We start from the raw sequence: 20,007 nt of genomic DNA, 5'->3' as shown, positions 1-20,007 counted from the left end.
GACTTATTGAGAGCTAATGGGTTCTGTTATGCTATAATAATTCATTACCAAATTGCAAAAATGTCTTCTTCAATGCAATATTCAAACACAGGGACTGAAATTCTCTAAAAAAAGGAATGAGGACATGACAGTAAGACCTGGTATGAAAAATGAAGGGGATATTTATAGACATTTGACACTATAGCAGAAAATATGTGACTTTTCAAATAATTTGAGCCATAGAAAGTCATATTTAGATATGTCAATATTAGGAGAACGCACAAATTGTTAGCAGTACGCAGGAAATCATAGGATCCACAATTAAAAGCATGGAAAAAAATCTTACTAGAAAAATGTATAAAAATGTGTAATTTTAACGGATCCATGAAGGTTGTTATGTTAACAGCTGCTATTAAGTACAGCTATGCTCAGGGCTAATTTTTGTTGCTGTTAGTGCTGAATATTGACATTCATTGTGCATGTTTTTCTGAAGTGTTGAAGGGAACCAAACCCCTGTTTTCCAAGGTACTGAACCAGCATGCAGAGGATTCCCAAGCCTGCACAGATGTCAATAATTATATATATTTTAACAAAGATCCTAACCCCAAAGCTGAGGTAATGGAGTATTTCTAATTACTTGGAAGTGTTTCAGAGCTAGATTTCACCTTCTGTAGTGCTGGGTTGCACCTCTGAGCAGAGAGTTTGTTCATTCACTGCTGTCATCAGCCCTGAGTGGTGAAAGGTGTTGTGGAGGTTGAAGAGCTGAGTGCTCATCAAGAGCCCACCTTGTACCTGTTTGCTGGAGCAGGAGACTGTGTCAGGAAAATACCTAAATGTGTCACTTCAGTGGCACTGCTTGCAAACTTAACTGATAGGTGGACCAAAATAAGGAAAACTGAGATTCCCATGGAGAAAATAACTGGGAATATACAGTGAGGATTACAGAAAGAACACTAATTTGCAAGAACACCCTCCGCAAAAGGACAACAAAGAGCTCGGATGGGAGATTTCTCCATCCCACATTTGATCAATAACTGCAAGGAGCAGCGTCACCTTAGTTCCTACCAAAACACACAAGTTAGCTTCCCTCTTGTTTGAAGTACTGGATGGCTTCTTTCTGCTTGTGGCTTAGGAAGTCTTAGAAAATTTATAAGAGGTTCAAGCCAAAAGCAGTGATTGCAAACCTAAGAGTAAATAATAATTCTGAAAGTGAGCTTCCTTTGGAAACTTGCATTTCATTGTATGACTTGTTCCATCAAATGCTGACCTCACTGTAACAGAACCTGACTTTTGCTCTGCTCTGTGGCAGGATACACTGAAACTTTTTTCTTATTGTCAGTAATTAGTGAGAGAGTAGATATGTTGAAATCCCAGTTATCAAGCAGTTATACTTTAATTTAAACCAGAAAAATCAGTTCAGTTATTTATCTGAATCTAACAGAGACAGTTGACTTCATATGTTGGATCTCAAACAATGTTACAACAACTGAGAGAACGCATTCATGCAAACCAAGGGAGCAGTTATTGTGGTTTAATTGTCTTCAAGAGCAGCAATTATCATCTGAAATTCAAATGTGATGCTTATGTTTTGGCCTTTTGGGGAAAGGCACGTTTTAGCAGTCACAGAAATAATTGTCTGGTTTTGACGCTGTAAAAAGACTAAAGATTTTTCACTGATAATATATTCCTGATCTTTGAATGCTGGACTTCAGCCTATAATTGTTGACTGATAATTGTTTTCAATCCCAACAGGTCAAAATGCTTATGTATATTTCAAGAGTAGCTGCAGCCAAAAAAAAAGAAATTGCTTTTATCTTTGAATGAGTTGGTGTATTTTGCAAAGGAAGAACATTACACAGTAACTACTCATTTAAGAAGTAATTAACCTTCTTAAGCTATTTGCATTATTAATGTACTAGTTATCATAATGTCCTAATGCATCTGCATTTCCATTAATGTTTTCTTCACTAAACAAATAAAAGTGGATTGAGTAAAGAGATGACATTTGTTTAATTGTTCATCAGACTTCTCTTCTTCCCCTAATCCAAAGCCCTGATAGTTTGCTAAATAGAAACCCTTAAATGGATACCATTTCATGATAGGTTTTGAAACTAATTATATCAAATGTCATAGCGTTATTTATTTAAAAGGCTTTTCAGGATAACTGTACAAGGGGAAAGGTCTGGTTTCTTCCTTTTAAAGTGCTTAAAATATTCTATTAAGGCCTTCTAATTTGTTTAGCTCTTTAACAAATGTCCTCAATCAAGTTTAATTTTAGAATCCTATAAAACGTTTCCTGTAAATGTAGTTTTGTAAAACTGTTTACTGCCACTGCTTCTTGCCTTTATGAAAAGGTCTCCTAAACCAGGATCAGCATAATTCTATGCTTGCTCAGAAAACCTTGGCACGGCTTGCAAATATTGGAGAGAAGATATGTTGCCACAAAAAAACCCCAAACAACAAACCCCTAAACACATGACAAAAGAGTCCATGTAATTAAAAAAGTTTCTCTTTAATTAAAAGACACCAGGTAAACACAAAATTTCAGCTCTGTGCAAAACGTGTTTATACTTTGGTGAGGGAAGAAACTCAGTGTCTTAGGATGTATAATTGCCTTAACCTGGGTCTTCTGCAGGGTTGTGGTGTACGGAGGGAGAAAGAGGAGCCCGAGGCCCATGCAGCACACAGACACAGCAGGGCTGCTGCTTCAACCCGTCATAGTTGAGAGGGTCAAAGCAACACACTGCATTTTCAGAAGGCTTCAAACCTATTGTTATTATAGCATGTATGCTTTTTATACATTCTTGCAAAACTCATCAAGTTTACATTTTACTCATTGGTCAGGGAGCACACAGACACAGCTGGGCTGCTGCTTCAACCCGTCATAGTGTCAAAGAAACACACTTCATTTTCAGAAGGCTTCAGACCTATTGTTATTATAGCATGTATGCTTTTTATACATTCTTGCAAAACTCATCAAGTTTACATTTTACTCATTGGTCAGGAAAGACAAGCAAAGTGCTCATTGGAGTAGACAGTTGCAGGTTGCTCTTATTTATCCTTCCTTCTTTTTCGGTTTTTGTGTCCATGACCTTGGTGGAAAATTTTTTCAAGGGTAAGCATGGATCCTCTTATCAAACTTCTCTCTGGCTCACAGAAGTTGCTGTAAAACCTCTTCCTTACCAACACACCCATGTGACAGCAGCAAGCAGGAGCCCTCATTTACCTGCCTTATTTCACATCAGCTTAATTTCTTGAGCAAGAAATTAGATACTCAATTATTAATAAAGAATTACTTGAAAAAAAAAAGGAGAAAAATAAGTAATTCAGAATTTTAACATTTTATTGATAGCCAAGAAGTCTTTTGCTTTGATTAGTCAAAACTAATGATTAACAGCTTAATTTCTTCAGCAAGAAATTAGATACTCAATTATTACTAAAGAATTACTTGAAAAAAAAAACAGGAGAAAAAGAAGTAATTCAGAATTTAAACATTTTTTATTGATAGCCAAGAAGTCTTTTGCTTTGATTAGTTAAAACTAATGATTAACAGCTGTTAAAAAATAAAATGTGAAGGGTATTTTCAACAACACAGAAATGATCTTACTACAAAGATGGGTTAGTGATACACCCACCCTCCATTGGAGACACTGCTGGAGACTTCACCCAGATCTTCTGCCATCGCCTACCATTTAACTTCTTATGAATCCCTAGAGCTTCCACAGGGCATAAGCAAAGAGAATTCAGGTGTCTTTAATCATTCTGTAATGTCCTGCTCTGAATTTCCCCCTGGAAAAACTCAATTAACTCTAAACCACAGAAGTATGGGTTTGGTTTGGGTTTTTTTTTAAATTCTTTGCAGGATTTTTTCTCTTTTTTTAATGGGCTTATACCATTGACAGAAATGTTTTTATGCATGATCAGCCTTCTTCTTGGGACAATATAACATTTAATGAACCCTGGTCAATAAGTCTCACTTAAACAAAAATCCCAACAATTTTGGAGGGTTCCATCTTTAGATCATTGGGTGACTATTACAGTTCACTCCAGACCATTTCTTATTATTGCTTTTTCCCCAGAGTCTTGTCTCTAATCAATGTTTCCCAGATGGTTCCTCCAAGATTATATACTGAAATTGGAGTAGCTTTGCTGATTTATACCTGTTAAGTCATCCTTTCAGAATGATACACGTTATACCACACCTAATGGTGGTATAACGAGTATCATTTTTAAAAATATTTTGACTCCTTGCTTGCTTTGAAATTTAAATATTTACTTCTCAAATCAGTGCCTGTGAATTATACCACACCTAATGGTGAAAGGTGGATGAAATAATCTATTTTTTAAAATATTTTGACTCCTTGCTTGCTTTGAAATTTAAATATTTATTTCTCAAATCAGTGCCTGTGAGCAGCACATTTAACATCATTTTTTCAGCACTCTGAATTTGTTCATTTCATATGCAACTATGAAATGCAGACAACTATAGGAAAGCCAACACAGAACTGAATGTATGTTTGTGGTTTGTTTTTTTTTTTTATTAAGTATTTTAACGTTGATGATAAGAAACAAGCAAGTCAGAATCTAAATGTATCTGTCAAATTGCTCCAAGTATTTTAACTGTAGTAGGTGTGTGCATTAGAATATTTACCTTTTCAAGTTATGAATCTTTTGAGTTCTAGTTGTGATATTGCATAAAAATTTAACTTTTTTTTGTCATTATTCTCTATTCCTGCAAGTTTGGAGCAAATGTCACTCCCTGAAAGATTTGACCTAGAGGCTGATGCTCTAGTTGTCACGTTTGAATGTTGCCCTGTGGAGAAAAAGACAACAGATTTCTTCAATAACCTTAGCTACTCTTTGCCTCTCAGCTTTAAACAGTTACATATAAAAGTGTTGAAACCTTCAGCAAGGGAAAGATGCTCTTTCCAACTCTGTCTCACGTGAATCTGCTTGTCAACTGATATTAGAAATACGCCAGTACTAAAACACCATTGAAAAGTACAAGTTGAGCATGATGGTAGCAGTTGTGGGTATCAGTTTTAAATCTCTGAGGGCACAAATGAACAAATCACTTGGGAGAGCATGTCATTTGAACTCCTGCTAATTACTGCTTAACAGGTTCTGCAAAGATTGGTGATTGCTTCCCAGTTTTCCTTCTCAAACTTCTCCAGGTGCCTTTTAGTTTCACACCTTCACATTTTTTTGAATCACACCTGAATCAAGTCTGTTATGCCCTTAGGACATCTTTTCTTGTAGTAATTTTTACCTTGGCTATAACTTTGCAATTATCATCTAAAACTGCCACTAAACTATCCTGCCTAAGTTGCAAACATCAAAAAGGTATTTTAAATTATATTGCTAAATTTACAGGCAGGCTTTAGTGTCTAGGGTTAAAAATTTATCCTAGTAGCCTGAAAGGATATTAAGTTCCTTAACTGGCCTCCATTTGACCAGTTAATGGTGCATCGTCTTTTGTAGGTTAGCATTGAGATAATGTAGAGAAATAAGAGCACTTTACAACTTCCCCAGCAATTTGTGGAAGAAATCCTATTGCAGAAGATAAAGCAATGGCTGGGGTATTCTGAAGCCTGCTGATATCAAGGGACTAACCAAAAATCTTGCTGGGGGGTAACTCCTGTTTGTTAGAGGGCACAGAAGAATTAGGTGTTCGGAGTAAGATGGAATTAAGGATCACTTCTGCCAGAGCTCTGGATCCAGCCCCAAGCTCCCCGTGATCATTTGTCCAATTCTTTTCATGGCTCTGTAATTTAGATATCCACAAATAAATGCAGAGATAGGAACTAAATCAGTGTATCTGAAACCATATTTCTGACTGCATAACTCTCCCAAACTATTGGATCTCAGGCTTGTTAGACTTCCACTGGAGAGAGCCAAAAGACTCACAGACTTTTTTGCCTCCCATGGTTTTGCCCTTCTTCCTTCAAGTCATACTGGCAACCTGTGATGGTTTTGAATTTTTTAATTCTTTCTCCAGTCACAACTACACCAAGTGTTTGGCCCTAAATAATTGATTTTGATTTTGGTGGCAGTTGTCATAAGAATGAAAGGCTGGAATATTGCATTAAAAAAGAGAAGTGAAGAACTGAGAGTGGCCTGAACTTTAAATGCACATCAATGTTATACAGTTCCTATGAAAACTATTCAGACCGTTCCAACAACATTCATAAATCCTGACATCTCAGCTTAACTACACCATAAATGAAACTGCTACTTAATCACACAATTTCCTCCCCCTGAAATCCAATCATTTTCAGATTTATAACTGGCAAAGTATCTGTGTAACTTCTGAAATATCACAAGTATTTGCACATAACCATTCTCTCAGAACTTACTAGAACTGAGATACAAGTTCAAATTAATTTCACAATAGCTTTAGATCAACATTTTTAATTCAGACCCTCATCTTCAGATATTCTGCCTTTCAGAATCTCTTACAACAATAGTAGGAGGGATAATGTAACTGCTGACTACCACTGCAGAATACAACCAAACCATCTGTATTTGGTTATTTCTTCCATGATGTACAGTACAAAAATCTCTGGGACCTGAGGCACCTGTTGCTGATGGAAAAACTGATGTAGATTATTTTTTGAAGTAATTAAGTAGGAGGACACCCAGTCAGAACACAACATCTTTTCATTTTATGTTACCAGGCATGAAAAGAGGAGGACTGTTTCAGAGGACTGAAGCTTTGCTACTGAAGCAGTATCTAAGCAGTATCTATACCAGAGAGGCCCTGAAAGTTACACTAGAAGGGGCCTGATTAAATGTTGATACCATCCTGATTCTTTAGGGATGAGTGCAGTTGTCAGTAAAGAACTGTCTTTTACTTTCTGTGCCCAAAAGTTTTTTTCCTTTTTATGTACCTAGGACATCTTTTCGTTTTATGTTACCAGGCATGAAAAGAGAACTGTTTCAGAGGACTGAAGCTTTGATACTGAAGCAGTATCTAAGCAGTATCTATACCAGAGAGGCCCTGAAAGTTACACTAGAAGGGGCCTGATTAAATGTTGATACCATCCTGATTCTTTAGGGATGAGTGCAGTTGTCAGTAAAGAACTGTCTTTTACTTTCTGCGCCCAAAAGTTTTTTTCCTTTTTATGTACCTAGAGGAGAAAGGGTTATTGGAGACACCTAACATGTTATTTCCCACTTTTCTTCCTAATTTTGGTCTGTATTAATCCATGTCAGAGCCTTCCATTTGCAAATGCAATTTACAAATCCAAATAAATTTCATCAAAGGTTAGGGTTAGGGTTAAGGACAAAGAGGAAACAGAAATTCAGTTGAATCTCTAGCTTCATGTGTACATGAAGATTCAAATGAAAAAACATTGCTTTAGGACCATTGCAATGTTGTTTAGTCAAATTGAGATAAAAGATATGTGTGGTATTATCTATCAATCTAATATCATTTAATCTAATCCAATTTAGGAATAGATACAATACCAAAGAATGAAAAGGACATCTGCATTGATCCTGACCCTCTAGGAAGCATTGATTCAGAAAAGTACATAATTTTCTGTCATCATACTTGGGGATAAAGGTCTGAACTGTTCTATGTAAATCACTGTAGGTATATTACTTTATGAGTTGCAATTGTTTGCTTAAAAACAGATGGTGCTCTGAGAATTCCAGAAGGTGTAATGTGAACCTAATAAATTTATTTTCTTTGTACAGGTGAAGTAGGCCAATTTATCTGAAAGGCACTCTGTATTCTGGAATGCCAGTTTCATGAGCGAGAACATCACATATTTGCTATGGGGTTTGTCCTGATGTACTGTTCAGTGACAGAGGTTTTGGGCTTTGCTTGATAATGAGGGTAGAAAACTATAAAATAACAGTTCCTTTTCTATTTTTTTTCTCCAGCAGGCCCATCTTTTTCAAGATCCCTGCTTCATACATAGGAAGACTGGTAGACCTAACGCGTTACTCTTCCAGGACTTTACTGTATCCTTGTCCATAGCAAAAAACTTTTAACCTTCTCTGCCAGGAGCCGTACCAAAGGAGAGAGGATGTAGAAAGGAATAAGTATTCTCCAGAGTTTGAATCACTTCAGATTAATTGTTGTTTTTGGTTTTTTTGGCCATCCTCAGAGGTTTTATTAAGTCCTCAAGGAAAAAACCTCAACCATCTCCTCCCCAAACAACCATTATTCTGGTCTATGAATAATGTAATGTAATTTTAAAAAAATACCCCAAAGACAAACCACAGCACCTGTCTTCTTGATATCTTCTGGACATGAGCTGCATTTGGGAATATACTTTGTACTGGAATTAAAGTTGTCATCTTTGAAATGTTTGCAGATCTTTCAGCATTGAAGGATTGCTATGTGTTTGCATATAATGCATACGAGATTACCAGATAATGCAAAGCATTTCCAGATCTGGGCTGATGTCCCCGCACCCATCCTTCACCTTTCTTGTCTTTCCTTCTGTGGAGAGTAAAAATAGATAGAGTGTACATAAAAGTATATAAAAAATACCCTGCTCAGATTTCCAGATGATTATTTGAACGGAAGGGAATATTAACTTGTAAATCTCACTTTTAAAATTAGATTATGACATGCTAAAGCCACTTCATTTGGTAGGTCTCAGTACCAGTCATCCTTTGAAGACGGCAGGGTTTGTAGTAGTGATCATGCTTCTGTGGGAAAAAAGATGGCCAAAACTACCTTGTTTTTTCACAATCCAGGCAGAGTGTATTTTAATAAATACAGACAATCTAAGCCTACTGGTTTCCTATTTTCTTTTAGACACGAGTTTCTGATCTGTCAGTTGTTTGTGACATTCAGCAGCACCCCAGAGCCAAGAATAGCACCAATGTTTCTCAGCAATGTTTCTGTTGTTTTATTGCTGCACCATAATTTGCTTCCATATGACAAGAAATACTTTTAGGTCAGATTCAAAGCTGAGTCAGAGTGATCTTGTGCAAATTTGTACCTGATTTATAAATCAACATCTTAGGAAGTCCTGTCTGGAAAACTATTTTGATGGACAGCAAGACAGATGGAAGCACATGCATCAGAAGGTGAAAAATAAAGAGCTGACTGTCCTAACATCTTTATTCTAAATGATCTTTTGCTCTCCACATTAGACCTTCTGCACATAAGCTGCTTGCAATTATAGCAAGGTTATCTGGCAATTTTGGTTCTTATAGTGATTTGTTACCACATTATCAACTTACATACATGTTTCAAGTGTGTTACATGTGTTTCTGGCACGGTGTAACACAGCTGCCCTCAGTAGCCGTGACCATTAGAACCTTTCTTTTGAAGAGCATATCAGAATCAGCAGTGCTGAAAATCGCTCATCCTTGGCAGAGGGTGAGCATTGTACTTGTGTAAACAGCACGGGACAGGCTTGAACCATTCTGAACAGAGGAATGGGCTGAATGTTGGAGTCTGGACCATATCAGGAGTGAGGCATTAAGAGAGGGTGGGCAAACAAACTTTCTGCTTGTGTTTGGTTTGCACCAGCTCTTGGTCACGCTGGTTTTTCAACTAGAAAATATTTTCTGCTGAATCGTGACTCCTGCCACAATGTGTTAACTATCCAAATCTAGTAAGCAAATTCCACACTGAGAGGGACTAGAAATACATGTATACTCCTTGTATTAGAGAAATTACTTTCATCTATATTACAACACTCACCCTTCAGCCAAACCAGGCTGCCACATAAAGGAAGGAGGTCAAGGGCTTCTCCTTTTTGGGCTACTTTTTTCCTATTCTTTTTGCTTTCTTTTGCCCTGTTGCCTCATCACAAATCAATATGGAATGAGACTGGTTTGCCGGACAGCAAGCTGGGACCTGATGAAAATAAACTGAATGAAGGTGGAAAGCAAAATATAGAGTGAAATTTCTTACATGCTGGAATAATTCAACTGTGTTAACCACGCTATTAGACCTCTCCAAAGAAAACAGTTGAAAAAGGCACCATGGCTTTCAGAATCCATTGTGACACACAGCAGAATACATAAAAAATAATATAAAAAGAACTTTTTTTGTTTTACTATATTAAACAAATGATAGTGGTGGAACAGCAGTTACTGCATTCACCTACTACATGAAGAGAGCTGTCATATCCCTGAGATAAATAAAACACCCACCCACTCAGCCTGAAATAGCCACAGGCCCACTTTTGAGCAACTGGTGACATGTGCTCTGTATGCATGACTATTCTGCAGTCAGGTTTCTTGTGTGCCATCATGATGCACATTAAAGATGGATGTCATAAAAGGATTAAGGGGGTCTGTGATCTGCATTGTTTTGTGCTGTATTTCCTAGCCCAAGGGATTAGTTGCTATAAACTGCTCAGGATCTCCACATTTTCCAGATGAGTCAGTGAAAAGAAAACAGTAATGAGAGCATCCAATATGAAACTCAGAAAGATGACTGAAGGCTGTGCTGACCTGCAAAACGAATGGTGCTGGTTGGCACTGTCAGAAACATCTAGCTCTGTAGAATCTTTTGTTTTTCCTGACAATGAAGTCTGTCATTCCTGAGTAACAACAGGCTCACACTTCCACAGCAAAAACGTACCATCATAGCACCTAGTTTCATTTCCAGTCAATCACAGTCAATTTGCTTCTCACTAAGCCATTCAGAAAGCTTCCTTAAACACACATTTTTCATCTTATTGCAAACCTATAGTATTTGTTTAAATAATTTAACTTTGAAGACAGGAAGATTTAGAAGCGACCCTCACAGGTGATGTTCTTTAAGTTGCTTGGAGCTGGCTACTGCATAAAGCAAGCTGCTGAGCTGGGTGTCAAGTCCCAATATCCCTAAAGATTAGTAGATGATCTGGGTCCCAAGTGCAAAATAAGCATTCAAATGTCATGTATTATTCAAAGCATCAGATATTTCAAGTATGAAAAGACATAGTTAGCTGCTTCTCTAACAAAAAGAGTTTCCTATCTTATGAGCTGGAGATGATTTAAACAATTTAGAAGTGATTTATAAATCACTTGGGGTGATTTAAACAGAACTCTCCACAGCTCTCCCACAGCTTTCCGAAATATATAAATAGTATTTTATCTATGCAGCCATTTGTAAAGAAAAAAATAATTTATGTTCAATAAAAAAAATTCATTTATTCATTATTTATAAGTCATCCTAATTTTACAGAACAATGAAAGTAAAATCAGAACAATATGCTTTTATTTACAATGAAATCTTTATAAATCCTTTCCCTGCTAAATTATATTTGATGGGATTTTTTAGCTGTTTCATGTGTACTTTCAGAATGCAGTCTGCTCAGAATGGTGAGTGACCTTCACCTAATTCAATAAGCTGTTCAACCACAGAGCATTGACAACTGCCTTTGTGAAACCCAGTATGAATTGACTTGTGAAAGTCAATTAGAATTCAGTATTTGGTTAGAGATTCTTACACAACAGCCAGATACCTCGCCAGTCAGACTGTCTCAACGTGGATGTGTGTATAATTATTCTACCCACAATTTCTTTATTTACCTTATCACAGAATGAGATCCCTACCAACTTGGGGACAAACTAAATCCATTGTGAACTCGTGTGCAGGATTCCTGCCTAATAAGCTTTGAGCTGCTTGTAAATAACTGTATTACAATGTGCCATAAACCCATAGCAGCAGAAGTAGTGTAAACTCATCTCAGTACTTCTGTTTCCTTTCTTCCTCAGGAATGAAGGATTGATTCCTCCACCCCTCCTTGCAATCCCTTGACACTGGCTACAGCTTCTCCCTGTAACATCTTATGGGCACATAACAAGCATGAGACAGCTGGCACAGGTACCAGCACTGCAACAAAAAGTGCATAGGAATTTTTGTTGCCTGGCAAGGAAGTTTCTCAAGATACCCAGCATCACCGCCCTGAAGCTGGCTGAGCCCCCGCTGACACACTTTGACAACGTAAGGCTCTGTGCCCCCGCCCAGGGCACTGGACGCTGCCTGGAAACTCTGTGCTCACTGCAGGTTTGGGCCTTTGCCCCAATGGGCTGTAGTAGTTGGTGCTTAGGAGTCTTCCTTTCTTTGCAGGACAACAGCCAGCTGCAGCTGCTCTCCATTCAGCTCTTCAGCCAGGTGATGGAGCTGGGAGTGGAAGAGGGGGAAGAGCCTCTGACAAGAATCCTGAGCCAGAGCCTGCTCCCTCTATTCCTGCGCTTGGCACGTGGCCAAGGTGAGGTTTTGTGGGATGCTGCCACATCCCTGGGAGGGAGCTAGGCCGCCTCCTGCCCTGGCGGGCTGCAGCCTCCCCCTGGCCTTGGCACAGGGACACGGGTCCTGTGCCCTGGGCTCTGGTGCCACCTGCGGCTCTCTGCTGCTCTCCAGGACCCTCGCGAAGCACTGCTTTGTGCCGCATGCTGCCCGAGGAGGACGGACCTGGAGGAGCTGCGGATGAAGTTCGCCCAGAGCCTGGTAAGGACAGCCCGGCAGCCCCAGCCGCAGGCTGGAGAAGCCCCCTGGCCCCAGTGCTCAGCGTGGGGGGCTGGCAGCTGTGCCCCTGCCCAGCGCCGCACCCGGGGCCGCCAGCCTGCGCCCCGCACGCCGCTCCCTGCCCTGGGCCGTGCGGGCCGGCTCGGCCGGTGCCCGGCTTGGGCAGCGCCCGGCCGAGGGGCAGAGCCTGCGCCGGGCCTTCCCTCCCAGCGCTCCCCGCAGCTGTTTCAGGACCAGAGCCCAGCGGCCGAGCACCTGCGCTCCGCCCTGCCGCGCCTGCAGAGCCCGCAGAGGCCCCTGCGAGAGACGGCCGTCAGCATCATCGGTGAGCCAGGAGCCCGGCGTCCCTCCCCGCCTCCCGGCCTGGCTGCTGCCCCGGTAGCCGGAGCCAAGCCCTGGCCGCTGCCGCCGCCCTCCCGCAGCCGAGCCCTCCCCGGGGCGGCAGCGTGCGGCAGGGGCCCGGCCCGAGCCCTGCCCGGGGAGGAGGGCGTGCGGCCCCGGGGCTGGCAGCGCCCGTGTCGGGCAGCTGTGCCGCCCGGGGCCGCCACCTGTGCCTCTGTGTTGCCAGGGGTGGCCGGAGCTCATGACGGGGCAGAAGGAGGAGCTCCAGGTCCTCGCTGAGGGTGAGTGAGGGCAGCTGCGAGCCAGCGGGGACCGCCGTGGGCAGCTGCACATGCCGGCCCCGCAGCTACAGTCCGTGCCCGGGCTGCCGAGGGCTCTGCTCCCTGTGCGGACGAGGGGCGGCGGGGGCAGAGCCCGGAGAGCTTTCAGGCACACGTGGGGGATCTGTGGCCAGCACCCTCCGGCCCAAGCCCGTGGCTGCCACTCCCTCCTGGCCATGGCAACAGCTGGCTGGGATGGCCCTGGCAGGAAGCTTTCCTTGCATTCCCTCAATCTGGCCTCTGGCCGTGACTCTGGTCCTCTCCCTTCCAGTTCCTGAAGCCGTCAGGGAAGATCAGAGCCCATCCTGCAGGAGCACACTGATCCAGGTTGCATTGGGAAGAAGATCTGAGCGACTTTCTCTGCTGGATCAGATAGACCGGAGTCCTTCGGCCATTTCCAGCTCCCATTGGAGATGGGAGCACCTGCACAGCAGAAGGAACCAGCTGGAGCTCCAGGCACAGCTCTAGCTGCTCACAGCTGAGCCTGTGGAAAGCTCCAGGAGCTCCTGCCAGCTCTCTCCCTGTTGGCATCTCCCTCCCTGCAGCCCTCAGGCCCTGTCCATCCCCCTTTTTACCTGCCAGCTCACCCCTTCCCTTCGCTTTACCTGAATAAACTGTTTGGCTTTTGCACGTTACCCGCGTCTCCGTGGAGCTGAAGCGGCGCAAAACCTGAGCCTGGGGACACGTGGGGCCCTGCTGCCCTTCTCTTCCGTGCTGCACTCTCTGCACGGACAGAGAGGAACAAGGGCAGCTCAGGCTGCAAAGCTCCCTATCCTGCTGCTCCAGTTGCACAGCGCCGTGGAGTTAAAGGTGGTGCTGAGCACGCTGAGGGGGACAGTGACCCTGGGTTTTACAAGACCCAGCTTGAGTCTGCTCTGAACCCAGCTGTGAGGGATTCCATGGCAGGCATCCACTGAGGGCAAAGGGGCTTGCAAAATGCTGGAAGTTTTCACAGAAAGCTTCCTGAAAGCACAGCAATGCTCCAGCCCTACACAGGGACAGGAAGAGGGCAGAACTAGAGATCATCGTGGCCTAGCAGTGAGCTCTGGCTGTGCCTAAAAGCAAATGAAGCAGCAGGTCGTTGTGTTTGTAGGTTGTCCCGTCCTATGATTCCAAAGTGACACATAGATACAGTGTTGGGGCAAGGAATGACATTGTAGGAAAGAAAAGGTAATGTATGTTATTTAGGGAAAGAAAACAGTAGCATTCCAAACTGATTTGTACTGAAAATGTGTTCAATTATAAAATCTAGCTCAGCTTGGTTAACTGGCCTGTGGGCTGACTGACCGACTCATAAGTAATAGAAGCTCTCCTAGAGTGGAGGCATTTTCTTAGTTCTGATAGACAAATGGGGTGTCATGACCCAGGAGTTTTGAAGTGACTGTATAAGAAAGCTCCAGATAATAATAGAGGCTGTTTGTTTGAGGAAACATGAATGGATTGTCTTGTGTTAGTTTTCAGACTATCGTGTCAGAATGTCTCCTGCAAGTACTGATAATAGCAGAGCACTATAGCACTTCGTTATAGTAGTGGAAGGTAAAATATATGGTCAGGTCTTAACACTAAATTAGATGTAACACTTTTTTGTCTTGAACGCAGTTTTCAGAAGATTAAGAGCTATAAATGCATTAGAGAATACCTGTTCTAGCTGTACTTTTAAAACAACCTTTCCATTGCTATTCGATGGTATGGTTGGAAACAGCTGAAGGAGAACATCTCCGTCCAAACATATTTCTTGGTGTTACAAATGAGTGTGATTTTCCAGTAGCTAGGTAACCAGAAACACTTCCCTTCAGCTTGTTGGCCTTTGGACTCTTTCATGTTAAGTAGAGAAAAAGTAAGAAAGAAGCAATTGGGTTAATATATGTCTGTGCTAAAGAGACATGTGCACAACTTTGTCTCCTCAAGGGTGGACCAGCCCCTGCAGTTAATAGGCACTGTGTAGGGGTCCTGAAGCCACTGAGACTTGCTTTGTTCTGTTGTCAGACCACTTTGGATTTCTCCTTGGGAAAGCCCTCATCGACAGTTTTGAGGCCATAAGTGGATTGAACTGCATTTTTAGTCATTGAAGTGCACAAGAAAATGCAACTAGATCCTCAGTTTTACCTTGAAAAATGAAATGCTTTGAAGTGTAGGATTTGCTTCACTGCAACAATGTAAGAACTGTGTTTGCTGGGTTTTAATTTGGTATTTATTGTCCGAAGCTCTTTTATCTTGCCAGATTTCCAGAGGACATTTACTTTCAAATCTCTAGGGAAATCCAGATTTCCAGAGGACACTTATTTTCAAATATCTGAGGAAAAGGAGCTAATTTTCTATTCTAAACTCATTGAATGGCAACTGAACATAATTCTGTGGTTTTGCCACTGACATTACCTGATGAAATAATAATGGTTATTTTTAATAAGAACAGAGGAGATTTTTTCATCTGCAATGAGAACCAGAATAATTCCATCATATCTGTCCTTGAAATTCTGAATTGTTTTGCAGAGAAAAAGATGCAAGTGATTCCAGAGATTTCTAAATATTGTGCTAGGAAGGGAAGATGTTCACAGCAATAGTATGTGGTGAGATTTTAATGGGATGTATTGTTTCATGCGATACCTTTTAGTTGTATTTTAGTAAAGACTTCAAAAAGTGTTTGAAGGACCTCTCTGCATATATATATTTCACCCCTCTTAACTGCAGAGATAATGAACCTGCTTCTATTACTTCCATGTACTAATTTGCCATCTTTAAAACAACATTTACGCCATCAATAACATTAGATACCAACAGAAACATTGGCTTGGAAATAAATTAATGAAAATAAATTCACCAGGCTGGGAGTGCAGCTGGGCACACACAGGGGAGCAGCAAGGGCTGCAGACAGCGAGGATATTTGGAGCTGTGTGTGGAAGGGGGAGGATCGCAGCTGTGCGAGTGGGGGAGCTGGTCACTGCCCCTACATAAGTGCATGGAGTGGCACAGCTCCGTGTGTGGGGACACCACTCACCACGGCCAAAACACCTGCACACTTCACTGTTGCTGCCTGCAGGAGCTGGCACAAGCCCCTGGTGCAGCAGTGAGAGAGGCTGCCTGCCCAAACTACGCCCCAAAGGGATTCTTTTGAACTGGGGACCCAGTAAGGTTTCAGAGTCTATCTGCACAAAATGCAAAGCCAGCCACCATCATTCTTGTCACAGCAGCCTTACAAACAGGGCCCTGCTCTGCCTCTCCTGCCATCCTGCCAGCAGTCTGTTCCAACTTACAATATGCCCCAGTGTGTGTGATGATCTGGTATTTGAGTTTATTGACAGTAGGAAACATTGTGGTCTTCCACACTGAGCTTCTGAAGCCTCACAGCTTTTATTTAAATGATCTTCCATTGTTTTCAAATAATTTCAGTGCATAAGTCTTCTGTTGCCAGACTGAGAGCTAGATAGTTCATCTTACATAGTTGAAGGAGTTCTCACATTTCCACATGGTTTGGCTACTGAAGATTGGAATCTGTGCCCTACTTCCTTATCTTATAACACGCTCTATAGAACATATTCTTAGGTTTGCTGATTTTCTTTGGCCTATGGAGCAAGCAGTCAGATAAAATTCTAACTTGGACCAAGAGCACTGCAGTGGATGGATTCAAAGAAACAATTTCTTTCAAACTTCAGGTTGAATGCAAAATTAAATTTCTATCTTAGAATCCTTTGCAATGTGAGTGAAATGAACGGTATCCTCTTGCACATGCAGAATGATACAGACACAAAAATGATGCATTTTCCTAGCAGCAGTTAAGTGATGAGCAACAAGTAACAAACAGCAGCAAATAAAGCCCCACATATATTACATCCCTTTTTCCCCGTGAATATGCCCATGGCTGAAGCCTTAGGATGGTCCACTGCAAAGAAATTAACAATGAGATTGCATAAAAGACAGCTCAGCTATTTGACAAAACACGGGCCAATTTAGCATAAGTTTGATAACAACAATGCAACTGCTGTAAGATACACTATGTGACACTAAATGGCTTGACCCTGCTTAGTCTTGCCTTCCATAGCTCTTGCTCTAATCTTTGGACAAAGGAACCTGTTTTATCTGAATTATTATCTTTAATTACATAAACAGTAGCAAAAGAAAGGATTCACACTCAATGGTTTACCACTGGAACCAGATAAGAAAATGCATGGAGAAATTCTTTGTAGCTATAAAGCAATGCATAGCATACCTCTCATTTTAGGAATCAGCTTTTTCTTACTGACTTTGCCTTGAACCAAACCGAAATTCTGAAGAAGGCTGAAATGGTCAGTTGAAATCTTCCATTTTTAGTAACCCTTTTTTTTCCTAAGTGTTGGGAAAGGAAGTCAGGGTGTCAGCCTTTGAGAGCCTGGCACTGCAGCAGAAAGTTGTCACCCGTGTAGTGGATGGCAAGAGGTAATTTAAATGGCAATTACTGTACCACAGCCAACCATGCCAGCCTTCACAAGTCAGGCTTAGGGGCCCTGAGAACACGGATTTCCCCTGTGTGGAAACCAAGCTCAGGCAATCTCATCCCTATCACATCCCCAACCCTACAGAGCTTCCAGGCAGGCAGGTACTCCTTTCCCTTCTCTTTAGGGAGGGGAAGGAGGCAGCTGGACTGCTTGTTTATACCTCTGCCATCACATTAACAATTTTTTGGCATTTAATGTGGCTAGCTAGCAAATGCAATGGGAATGCCCCCCTGTTGTTTGGGGAGGGCCTCATTGTCTTGCAACTTCTCTGGATTTTCTGGCTACAAAAAAGAAAGAGAGAGAAAATAACCAAAACAGCAAAAGAAAAAAAAAAAGGAAATGAAAAAGAAAGGAAGAGTAAAACAAAGAATATTGGAAAAGGGGAAAAGCAAAGGCAAATCTGTTTCTCTGAACTTTTCATTTCTCTGTAGAGCCAGATCTGCTGCAAGTTAGCAGAAGGTGTTGCAAAGCTCTAGCAAATCAACAGAACTGGTATATTTTTTATTTAATTGCTCATTAAAAAAAGCAATAGAAATAGTTTGTCTGGTACTTTGTTCCCAGTCTGGCTGTCTTCATGTAAGCATTTTCCAAGGAATCAAAAGATTAAATGTACTTTCCTTGTAACTGAGCAGACAAGCAACACATCTAACACTCACTGTTACACTATTAACCACCACCACATATATGTAGGGTTTTCTATGTTACTTTATTACCTATTCTTAACAATCACTGGTTTCTAACTGAAAAGTCCCTGTTGTTTTTTAAAGTAATTTTTAATTTTTTCATTGTATTACCATACTGTCTTTTTATGGCTATTATTTTGTGTGTTATTGGGCAAACTACCCTGAACCCTGGAGCATGCTGTGACTTCCACTGACAGGAATCCTGGAGGGAACCTCAGAGCCCCAGTGATGGATGTGGAAGCTCCAGGGCACTGAACAGGGCGCCCGTGGCCTGCAGGGTGCTGTGCCCCCCCAGCACCGCCTGCCCTGGAGCAGGAACAGCACAGCCACAGAGAGTTCAGCCCATATTGCTGCCCTGAGCACTGGGGAAATGTGTGTCTGCCACTGCTGACTGAAAATTAGGGTAATCAACTGCACCGTGCATTTCTGCTCTTCTAATATACACGGCTAATTACATTGAGCTATAATCACCTAATGCTAATTTCGACATGATACGGTGAATGAAGTTACATAGAATTTAACGCTGGCTTAAGGTACTTGGAAGATCTGTTTCCTGGGGAATCAATAAGAAGAAGAATCATTTACTCAAGGAGATACATACATTATACATACATACATACATACATACATACATATATATATATATAAAAGAAGATAAAATAATTTCTTCCTGCTTTAAGATGGAGATTGGTACAGATTTCACCAATGTCAGCTACATATTAGTGCCCAAACTGTTGCAGTAGTACCTGTGCCATTTGTGTGTTTTATACATCCTATTTATCACAATAATCACAATCAGGTAGGTTCACTGGAATGCATTGTTCAAGCACATTATTCCTCCAGACATCCTTTCAAAGTAGCAATATAATAGGGTATTGACTGCATATGAATTGATGGAAGGAATAAAGGCTAGTTGTGACCAAATCATTGAACTTTTCTGATTCCAGTTTTGATCAATAATGTATTAATTTAGAACCCTGAGCAGAAACCTTTTACCTTTTTCTCCCTTTCACACTTTTATCAATCTCTTATCTCTCAGCATTTAAAGGGGACCCCATCATAGTTCTGTGCAATGAAATGGAGGCAGTGAAATTGTGAAAGGTTACCAAATTGTAACTTTTATATAAAATGTGTTATTGTGTTGCTGGGAAAAGACTTTTTAGTTATTGAAAGATACTGGCGAATTGTGAGCCAACTTTGGAGCTCTCACCCTCTTATTATCAAACTAACAGCAAACACCATCTCTTCCTCTGCTGCTGTCTGCCTTGGCTGTCATCTTTCATGTCCCAGCCAAGCTGTGGGATTCTCAGCTCTAGGCATCCTCTCAGAAATTCTCAGCTATATATTTTTGAATTTTTGGATTCTGGAAAATATAATTTCTGGCTGGTGGTAGCAAACAAAATGGAAGGGACCACATTACATACCATTTTACATGTAACTAGGTACTTAGTTGTTACAGGAATTACAAGAGTATCTAATATCTAAAGAAGTTATTTTTCACTTGTTTTCATGGAAGATAGGGAAATCTCAGAGCTGATAAACTTCACTGTGATTTAAGAAGTCCTATATCCTGTATGTAATAAATTCCCTGTGTGACTGTGTACAAGTCATTGTGATAAGAATGCCCTGGAGAACCATGTTTAATCCTAAAAATATGTCCTTGTTTATTCAAAAGGGGTAACATGTGCTTAATATGAAATTAATGCCTTTGTCTTTCTGACCAGGAAGGGGACTGTTTCTGTGCCTATGTTAATTATATCACTTCAGTTCTGAAGATC

The 20,007-nt window shown here is 41.2% G+C and overlaps 1 protein-coding gene across 1 annotated transcript; it reads left to right on the top strand.

Moving 5' to 3' along the window:
• The first annotated feature begins 11,752 nt into the window (after positions 1 to 11,752).
• LOC120513861 (basic proline-rich protein-like) lies at positions 11,753 to 13,950 on the top strand. The gene is made up of 5 exons (XM_039733698.1): positions 11,753 to 11,890; positions 12,017 to 12,158; positions 12,311 to 12,740; positions 12,984 to 13,038; positions 13,349 to 13,950. The coding sequence occupies exons 1-4, from the start codon at positions 11,753 to 11,755 to the stop codon at positions 13,000 to 13,002; spliced, it is 729 nt and encodes a 242-aa protein (XP_039589632.1). The 3' UTR covers positions 13,003 to 13,038; positions 13,349 to 13,950.
• The last annotated feature ends 6,057 nt before the right edge of the window (positions 13,951 to 20,007 follow it).

The sequence above is a fragment of the Passer montanus genome, unplaced genomic scaffold, assembly GCF_014805655.1.
Source record: "Passer montanus isolate IOZ18808 unplaced genomic scaffold, ASM1480565v1 scaffold1, whole genome shotgun sequence".
Taxonomy (NCBI): Eukaryota; Metazoa; Chordata; class Aves; order Passeriformes; family Passeridae; genus Passer; species Passer montanus.
Note: the sequence above shows the minus strand (reverse complement) of the source record. Positions and strands in the feature narration are given on the sequence as shown.